Source organism: Miniopterus natalensis, chromosome 15 (genome assembly GCF_054644295.1).
Source record: "Miniopterus natalensis isolate mMinNat1 chromosome 15, mMinNat1.hap1, whole genome shotgun sequence".
Classification (NCBI taxonomy): Eukaryota; Metazoa; Chordata; class Mammalia; order Chiroptera; family Miniopteridae; genus Miniopterus; species Miniopterus natalensis.
The window spans coordinates 18368220-18378281 of NC_142095.1; the positions used below are offsets into that span (position 1 = coordinate 18368220).

Here is a 10062-nt window from a genome sequence, read left to right on the forward strand (position 1 = left end):
ACCACGATCTCCTGGATCCTAGGTTGATGCTCAACCGCTGAGCCACGCCGGCCGGGCCAAATAAAGGATCCTTGAGGGAGATGTTCAATTTGGTTGTGACATTTTAGCAGGATTCTTGGGAGTGGAATTTACTATATGATAGTAAGCTTTACTTTCATGTCATATATTCACTACGGCCTATGATAAAAAGAAAAATGTTTCCCTAAAATGTTCCACAGCATTCTTAGTTGAAAAAAGGCAAAAAGGATCAATCCCTTCTTTGTGTAAGTTCTTGGATCTCCAGAACCAAAGAGTAAGCATGGAGAGGGCCACCCTGCCACCCTCCTTATGTACTGCTATCATGTCTCGGATGATCTGCAGTAGCACTGATTTAAATTACTCTGTCCTCACTGTGTCAGCCCATGTATCTTGTTTTTTGTTTGTTTGTTTCTCAGAAAACATGGCCCTCATATCCCAGGTGATTTTCTTCCCAGATGGGTTATAAAGCAGGAGCAGCCAGTTAGCGGCTGGGGTCAGAGGACCAAGGATTAATAGCAGTGCTTGGTCAGACCAGATGGGTTTGTGCTGTACCTGTGATCTAGTGAGTAACTGCTTCCTCAGAACCTTCACACCTGGAGGCAGAAATTATATGAATAGACATGATGCTTTCTGGGACTTCAGATGAAGGGCCGGTGGCTTGAAAACTTGCTAAATACTAAATTAATAACAGATTCCTTGCAACAATTCATGCTGCTGAGGTCGGGGAGACAGGAAAGAAGAAGCTCAGAGGTTGATGCCTCCTGGCTGGTTCTAAAGAAGGAAACCAGGATCTTCCCCAGTGGGTCAGAGAAGAGACACTCCTAGTCTCTGTTTTCACTTCCTTCAAACACTTCAAAGGGCCTGTGAAATAAAAGGTCAGGGTTGCCAAAAAAAATCTCACAAAAATCTCCTGCTTGTTTTATGAAGCCTAAAATTCTTTGAACTAGGAAGTCATCCTTTATCTCACCATTCTAGATAAAAAGTAAGAACCCTCCGGATCCCTCCACGCTGGGGGGGTATCATGCTAAGTGAAATAAGCCAGTCAGAGAACGATAAATATCACGTCATCTCACTCATATGTGGACTCTAATGAACAAAATAAGCTGATGAACAAAATAGATCCAGAGACACGGAAGCATGGAACAGACTGAATCTCAGAGGGGAGAGAGGTAGGGGGGACAGGAAGAGATTAATCAAAGACCTTATATGCATATATGCATAACCCATGGACACAGACAATAGTGAGGTTGGCCTGGGGGTGGGGGTAGTAGGAGGCAGGGAAGAAGGGGTTAATGGGGGGGGGAGGGAGCACACGTAATGCTTTGAACAATAAAGATAAATTAAAAAGAAAAAAGTAAGAACCAAACGCCTGGTTGGAGTTAACTTGAGAATAGATGAGGGTTCCTGTAAAAGCATACTACTAGTTCGTCATAGGCTGTGTCTGACGCAGAATGCTGAAGAGGGAGAATGCCTCCTGAGGAGCGGCAAGGGAGCCGAGGAGACAGACTCCGACCACTTCAGGAGTTCACTCTGCAGGGACGTTCTTCACCTGCCACTGGGTGGGGGGAAAAGTAGCAGCTCTGCGTTGGGGTCTTGAGGTGTTTTTGCCGTATAGCTGCAGCTGCTGGTAGAGCCGTTCCTCTGAATCTCAAGTGTATTTGATTATACTGTTTATTTCCCGCCAGGGCACATCCTTTCAAGGGGGATCTTTTAATTGTTGTTCTCAGATTCTGTTTAATAAATGTATTCTGCAGCTATTCTACTTTTTGGCTTTCCTATTCCCTGTCTAACCTTTCTTTCATTTCCCTCTTTGCTTTTTTCCCCCTGTATGCTTTAGAGTAAATGTTTTTTCTCTTTTAAATTTAGTTTCGTGTGTTTTTTTCAAATCTTTTATTCCCACTACTCATTCGAACATTTCTTTTCATTAGCAGTTCTCTTTCCTTTCTTATTCTTTCTCTGGGACACGAGAAGCACATTTTTCCTCTCCCTTCATCTGTTTTAATAATTACCACTGCAGAGATGATTAATAACCCAACTGTGCTGTTTTTCAATATGCTCAGATTTCAGTGTGCTCAGTTGCCTGTGCACGCACAGTCTCTCAGGCAGGTGCACTCCCACAATATAGTTAAAGCTTGCAACGGGCCAGTTAGAGACGTCTTAGAAATGTTCTCATTTTTGAAAAGAGAAACTAAAACATTCATGGGGTTTACATGACATACATAAGATCATGGGGACAAAAAGTTGACTGAGATGGAACTCATATCCAGCAAGTAGTCTCTTTCTGCTGGAATTTGGCTGCCTTCCTTTAAAATAACCAGAAACACTTAGAATTGGAAGCAAGTTTATATGTTGGCTGTTAGGGTTGAACCACCCTCATAGTCATCTTAACAAAATTGTTCCTGAAGGGAAAGTACTGGAATTTTGACATTTGCTAATTCTATGTAATAAGCACACACACACACACAAATTACCCCCCTCTCCCCCACATACCTTTTTTTTTTTGATAAATATTCATACAAATTTATAAACATACAAATCTTGGCTTGACTTGCAATGTTTTCTTCTAGATTGCAGAGATATTAAGTAACATTGGCGTCAAGCTTTCTGATGAAGAATTTGAAAATGTATGGAACCTTGCATCAAAAAAACACCACAGAGGAGAAGTCTGCATTGAGACCATTAGAAACGTTCTAGATGAGCTAGGACATGCCGACCGGATCAAGTGTAAAACAACCATGTGATATCTTGGGAGTGCATTCATTTAAATAAAGGAATTGTCAAATCTGTGTTCATCTGAAATGTTCAGTCTGTTCTGGTTTTAGGTATTATAATTCAGTAATCACTGTGGTGTAGGACTCATATGTCTGTATGCGTGGCTAGTAAATTAGATTTTGGATTTTAAGATTTATTGTCTTTTTTTTTTTAAAATATATCTTTATTGATTTCAGAGAGAGGAGAGGGAGAGGGAGAGAGAGAGATAGAAACATCAATGATGAGAGAGTCATTGATCGAGCCCACAACCCGGGCATGTGCCCTGACCGGGAATCGAACCCCGATCGCCTGGATCCTAGGTCGATGCTCAATCGCTGAGCCACACCCGGCCGGGCTCATTGTCTTTTATAAAGCACCAGAGAACCTGACAAGAGCTTGGAAAGTCACCAGAGGCATAGTTCTGAATGATCTTAGAAGTTTGTAGTGTTTAGTATGCCTAAGAATTCCATTCCTTTTAGTTGGTTGTTTGAAGTTCGAACTCTGGTTTGTGATGTCAGTTTCACAATATTTTGCCTTCCGCATGTTGTTAATTTTCTCTTTGGGTATCATTTTGAAAATGTTGGCTTAGCGGGCTTTCAGTCAAAATGGGGCATGTGGTGGGGATGATCCTAGAGCCACATAATCCAAGTTCAGCTGATGGATGGTTTGCTCCCTGCCTTGAAAGCAGGATGGCTTTGGGGTGATGCCCATAGTGATACCTATCTGGGTAAGCCCTACTGAGAAAAGCTAGAGCCTCACTACTAAGTAGCATAAGAGCATGTAAATTGACTTACTTTTTAAAAGTTTCACCTCCTAATACCAGAAAGAGCGTATGTACACGGAAAGACTTTCTGGAACTGAATCCTTGCCTTAGCTGCGGCTTCCTGGGTCTTGGCAATCTGCTATCAGCTGAGGGCACCGTGCTCGTAAGGACACCTAGTGTGTTCTAACTGAAATGCACATCAAATTGCAGCAGGCTGTACCTTAAGGCCGCTTCCGCTTGCCTGCCTCTTACAGGCGGCTGCCTGGCCTTGACTTGCCAGATGTCTGCCTGAGAATACCTCCATGGTTTAGGGTGTCACCAAGGCCCCCTTGCAGTTTTATAAAAGCTGGCGTTCCTAACGTCTGAGCAGTGGGAAACCTTCCAGTTTATCTTCAGCTAAGGCCAGCATCTCCTCTGTTAGCTCAATGTCATTTGCACACCCCTGTCACTGAAGAAGCCGACTTTAACCTGTGGACCAAGATGCCATAAGCAGTCTTCTCTTCCCAGGGCCCAGCAAAAAGCATATGGCTCGACTGTGAAACCAGCTGCTTTGCACCCCATAGACTCCTGAAAATTTCCAAAAGGCTGTATCACTTTGCATTTTCACCAGCAATTTATGAGAGTTTCAGTGCATCCTGGCATTTTCAGCTTTTTAAAAAATTTTTAATTTTAACCATTCTTGTAGGTCTGAATAGTAATAGCGCATTATGGTTTTATTTTTATTTTTTTAAGGGATTAATGTTTATTTTTAATTTTAATTTTTGGGGTCTTTTTAAAATAACACTTTATTACATTTATTGAGGTGACAATGGTTAATATGAACCTATAGGTTTCAGGACACTATGGTTTTAATTTGCATTTCTGTGATGACTAATGATGTTGCATTCTTCATGGCTCATTGACCATGAATGTATCTTCTTTGGTGCAGTGTCCTAATATGTTGCCTATTTTCTTCTTATTATTAAGTTTTGAGAATTCTTTATATATTCTGGATACAAGTCTTTTATCAGATAGGTGTTTTGAAGATATTTTCTCTTGTCTTTACCCTTTATTTTTATTTTCTTAACAGTGTCTTTCAAAGAAAAGAAGTTTAAATATTTGATGAAGTTCAGTTTGTCAATAAGGTAGTAAAATTGCCAGCCCTCTTGAATTTGGTGATTACAAATTTAAAGTGAGACTTATCATTTGATAATGTGTTTTTCTTCAGTTAGTTTCTTTCACATGCAACTCCTGGACGTTGGGTCTGGAATAAGTGGAGATCTGGATTTAGATAGGGTTGCAAGTTCAGGCAGTGACCATGATGCTGGGAGAAGGGACACAGGAGTTGAGTGCCTGCAGGGAAGTGATTCTAGTGATGTACCATGGAAGCTAAGATGGGTAAAGAGGAAGGTCAGAAGTGAAACTACTGGAAAATTCCAGGGTCAATGGCTTGAGCCATCGCCGTGAGTCAAAGAATTATAAAGAAGTACTAAAAAAGCCAAACAACAACAAAACACCTAGAAAAGTAAGAGTCGGTGATCAGAGAGTGGAATGCTTGTGAGATTCTGGAGCTGGAAGAGTTCATAATGGTGGCGCTTAGGATTTGACAACGTGCCTGAGTGACTGAAGGGTGGAGAGCAGGAGCACTGGAGGAGAGGAATTCAAAAAGCGAGACGACTTGTGAGAAGTAGAAGGATCAGCTACATGCATGTTGATATCACCAAGAAAGATGTCGGAGAGTAACAGAGAGAGCGGCCCTGGTTACATATCCCGTTGAAATCATAATAAAAGTTACACGCGGTTGTTTTAGAAAAGGGAACATGCACATGGTAATGTTATATTCAATCCCCCTTCTCTTCCCACGGATGGATCTCTAGATCAGGTAAACAATAAAGTATCTCCACTCCAAAATATTAAATTTATCCTCAGGTAGGTTTACTAGATGTCCCCTTCCTTCCTTCCTTCCTTCCTTCCTTCCTTCCTTCCTTCCTTCCTTCCTTCCTTCCTTCCTTCCTTCCATCCATCCATCCATCCATCCATCCATCCATCCATCCATCCATCCATCCATCCATCCATCCATCCATCCATCCAGTGGCTCACTGCCATTGTTTACTTGAACTTTGGTTAATTCAGTGTTCTTTTGGGGAGAATCCTGTTTTCTGAATGGAACGGCCAAGAGAAGTGCTTCCCCGTTCGCAACAGTAGGGGGCACCCTAGCCTTTCCAAACTTAGCCGCGAGGCTTAGCCCAGGGTACAGCAGAGCTGCAGCCTGCTCCCTTCACTCCCAGGGAGGAGAGTATTTATCACCGCACTTTCCGAAGTCCAGGGTGATCCATGCAGTTTCGCTTTTATTATTCAGTGGCAGTAATTAGAGAGGAAAGGAACATTTTAAATAGTAAGCTAGAGGGGAGTTCTGTTTGGATTACAGAGTATCATCTCCATGGAACAAGAAAAGCAATGCGAAATATTCAGGTGAGATATAAATATCCAAATACATCACCACGCTCTCACCTAAATCGTGTTTCTATAGTGTTCAGGATAGTCTTGTTAATAGTGAAATATATTAATCCCTTAAAAACTTTAAAGAGCGACTGTTTCCTAAGCCAAGCTAGTAAATTTAATACACTTTCTTCACAGCATAGCTAACAAACCGAGACACTTGTTGGAAATATGTAGACCAATAAAAGGTAATTTTATTTTATGTAATAATCACTTATGAAAACTCACTGAGGCTTGATGTGAAGAGCTGGGCTAGTTAGAGGTTAGCACCCCAATTATAAACCAACAGTGAGGATAGACGTGAAGGGCATTTCTTCTATTATGAAACATTTATAATAATAACCTTGTAAAAAAATAATGGAATCTATTTAAAGCTCATTTATTTCCCATCCAAGTGGCAATTTCTCATCACTCAAAATGCTAATACTTCCTCCCCAAACCCTAGGGATAATCCAATTCACACATGTTCGTTAAAAAAAGAAAAAATCTGGTTAAAACAAGCAGGTGATTCTGTTTTAATAATATCTGTCCTGCTAGCAATAAGACAGTCTCAGGTGCAAATAAATGTATCAACAAACAGATTTTCTTTAAAGCACACGGGGTCTCCTATCATTTCCAAATTAGCCAATTAGTGTGATGCTATTGGAAGAGCTAATTAAAAAGTGTATTTAGACTCAGAAATGTTTCCTGAGAGTAATCTGGAGCGTACAGTCGTCCTTCCACCTGTAATTACTCTGCCTGATTTTTCACTCCCGTAGACTGAGGCGAACACACCTTTACCTGGGCAGAGGAAGGGCCTTTTCCTTTCTTTGTGGGAGTGAGCTTGTGTACAGCAGAACCGTGAACTGATACATCTTTTCAAAAAGGCACACCTCATCCCAACTCTCTAAGCTTTAGGGGGTGGTTGACCAGCACAGAATTCAGACGAAAACTGAGGAGGCCTTTGTCCAGGGCTCCAGCCTGTAGCTTGTCCTGTTAGAAATATTTTCACAGTTAGAATCCTTGGTAAGTTCACCAACTTTTGTAGGAAATGTATCTATCAGAAAAGCTGAATTCTTGAGATTTATAGGTAGAAGAATTCTGCTGTGGGGTGGATTGGGGAGACAGGATGAAAAAGCAATTTATATTTGATAGCCACTAATGCCTTTTAAACTTAATGTGCATATCAATCACCTGTAGATTTTGTGAAAATGCAGACTTGTATTCATTGGGTCAGGGTGGGGCCCGAAATTCTGCATTTCTAAAGCTCCCAGGGAACACAGTGCTGCTGGTTGGGGTTGACACTTGGAGTGACAAGGTTTAAGGTTTCTGGCAATTCCGCGACTGCGCTTTACGCAAACCAGCTCTCAATTGTCATCCTCCTGGTTCATGCAGATCTCTTACTATTTACGCTCCTGCTCGCTGCACATGTTCTCTTTTGGTAACATTCACTTTATTTTGAAAACTAAATGTTTTAGAGCAGTTTTAGGTTTACAGAAACATTATGAAGATAGTCCCCCACACCGTTTCCTCTCTTATTAACTTCTTACATTAGTAAGGTGCACTGGTTACAATGAATGAGCCGGTACTCATAACATCATTATGAGCTAAAGCCCATACTTGGATTTCCTTAGCTTTAACCTAATACCCCTTTTCTGTCCCAGGATCCCATCTAGGATGCCACATTCCATTTAATTGGCATGTCTCCTTAGGCTACTCTTGGAGGTCACAGTTTCTCAGGCATTATTCGATTCTGGTGACTTTCACAGTTTCCAGGAGTGCTGGTCAAGTCTTTTGTAGAATGTCCTTCAGTTGAGATTTGTCGATTACAATTTTTATTTTATTTTTCAATTACAATTGACATTCAATATTATATTAGTTTCAGGTGTACAGCACAGTGGTTCGTGTGCTAGTTGCTACTGGGGTGTCTTTCCTTCTCTGCCCTCTCAGCGGATGGGTTAGCAAATATACTTGGCCATATTAACGTGTATCTACACATATTTACAAATATTTCTATGTGTAAGCATCTGTATCTGCATTAAGCTAAACATGAGTTTATATTGATGTCCCCCTCCCTCCCTGCCTCCCTCCCCGCCTCCTTCCTTCTTTCCCCTGGGATTCAAATTATGTATGTTTGGTCTTTTGAGGTGGAAATTGCCCTCAGCTGTTGGATGTTTTGTACTTTTTCCTTTCATTTTAGTTTGAGAAGTTTCTATTGACCTATCTTGAAGCTCACTGATGTTTTTCCTGCCATGTCAAGTCTATTGATGAGCCTGTCAAAGGCAGTCCTCATTTCTGTAACAGAGCTTTGGATCTCTAATTTCCTTTGATTTTTTGTTGTTGTTGAGTTTTCACCTCTCTGCATATGTTTCCTACCCATTCCTGCATGTTGTCTACTTTTCCCTTTAGAGTCTTTAACACCTTGCTGACTGGCTATTTTGAGCCAGAACTCACCCTTGCGGCTGGCTCCTTTTCCATCGTGACAGGTCAGCAAGGTGTTCAAAATTACTTAAATTAATCTAAGTGCAAACATGAGTATACTTGTGGCCCGTCAGCAAGGTGTCCTAGATATTTTAAATTAGCTGCCTGATATTCCAATAGCTGTGTCATATCTGAATTTGGTTTTGATACTTGCTTTCTGTTTTTGGAGTGTGTTTCCTCTTGCCTTGGGCATGCATTGGAAATTTTTGTTGAAAGCTGGTCATGTGGTACTGGTTTATAGAGGAAATGAGGTAAATAGGCTTTTGTGAAGCTTTATGTTACTATATAGCTAGGTGCTCCTGCCAGGTTATAGTGCCAGCAGCCCCTGCTCCAGGTAAGCAGGTCTTGTCCATGACTGTCTAGATTTGCCTGCCCCTCCAGATTGTGGAGTGGCAGTTTTCCCTGCAACCCCGGTTCACTGATGGGTCGAGGAAAAGCGGCTGTTTTTCAGTTTGCTCAGCTTTTTCTTGTAAGGATGGGAGGCTTGACTCCCAAGCTTTCTACATGTTGGAGAGAAACCAGAAGTGTTGCAGTCACTTTTTTTTTTTTAAATATATCTTTATTGATTTCAAAGAGAGGAAAGGAGAGGGAGAGAGAGATAGAAACATCAATGATGAGAGAGTCATTGATCGAGCCTGCAACCCGGGCATGTGCCCTGACCGGGAATCGAACCCCGATCGCCTGGATCCTAGGTCGACGCTTAACCGCTGAGCCACGCCCGGCCGGGCTGCAGTCACTTTTTGCTTGTACCTCCATCTTGGTGGAGGGAAACAGGGGAAAACCAAAAGCAATATATTTTATAATTTGGGAATTATAGTAAGCAGGGATGAAACTAATGACTAATAGGAGCTTGAGAGTTTAGCTTGCATGTGAACATCTGTATGTCTTTATTTCATAATCAAGAGAGATGGCGAATGACACATAGTTACAGGATCTTGTGGTCACTTCTGCAAGTGTCAGTCGGCACTTATATGAAGCATCACCTAATAGATCAAGTAAGATGTCAGGAGGAAAATATCAGGGATGTGTTTGCGCCATTCTTCCTTTAGTTGTACTTTAATGACTTGAAAGAACTTCTGAATGAACTGTTTACATATTTGATGGAAATAGGTTATAATTTCTATGCTTATCATTGCTTCTTGTAATTCACTTCTTCTGGGTTTAACTTTTTTTTCTAATGAAGTATATCCTTCAGTAATACTTTCTGCAGTGGTTTATGATTGCTAATTCAATCTGTCTGAAATTGTCTTGTATTTTCATTCTCAATCACTTATTGTTTTAGCTGAGCGTTAATGGTGAACGGCACCAGATGTTAGACCTTGGTCCTTGAGTGTTAGCTAAGAAAGAATTCAGAGCCAAGACCCAGAAGAAGTGAGCCAGCTGGACTGTGAGGACTCTGGATACAAGTCACAGAGGCAAAAGAAGGGGCCTTGGAGCTTAGGAGAAAGAAAGGCAAAGAAAACATGCCTGGGGAAGGAGAGGAGGAGCTGCACTGAATCCTTCATGGTAAGGGGTTTTATCTGTTTCCCAAGGCAGGGATTTTAGGGGAGGTCTCAGGGGAGGGTCTCAATAGAATATTCATCAGCTTTCCA

General features: G+C 41.4%; 1 protein-coding gene across 1 annotated transcript in view; it reads left to right on the plus strand.

Annotated features, from left to right (window-relative positions):
- Nucleotides 1-2967, plus strand: part of EFHB (EF-hand domain family member B) — a 38137-nt gene extending 35170 nt beyond the window's left edge. Inside the window, exon 13 of the mRNA XM_016198777.2 lies at nt 2586-2967. Coding sequence (XP_016054263.2) covers nt 2586-2759 — 174 coding nt within the window. The 3' untranslated portion in view covers nt 2760-2967. The remainder of the gene's footprint in view (nt 1-2585) is intronic.
- Nucleotides 2968-10062: the final 7095 nt, after the last annotated feature.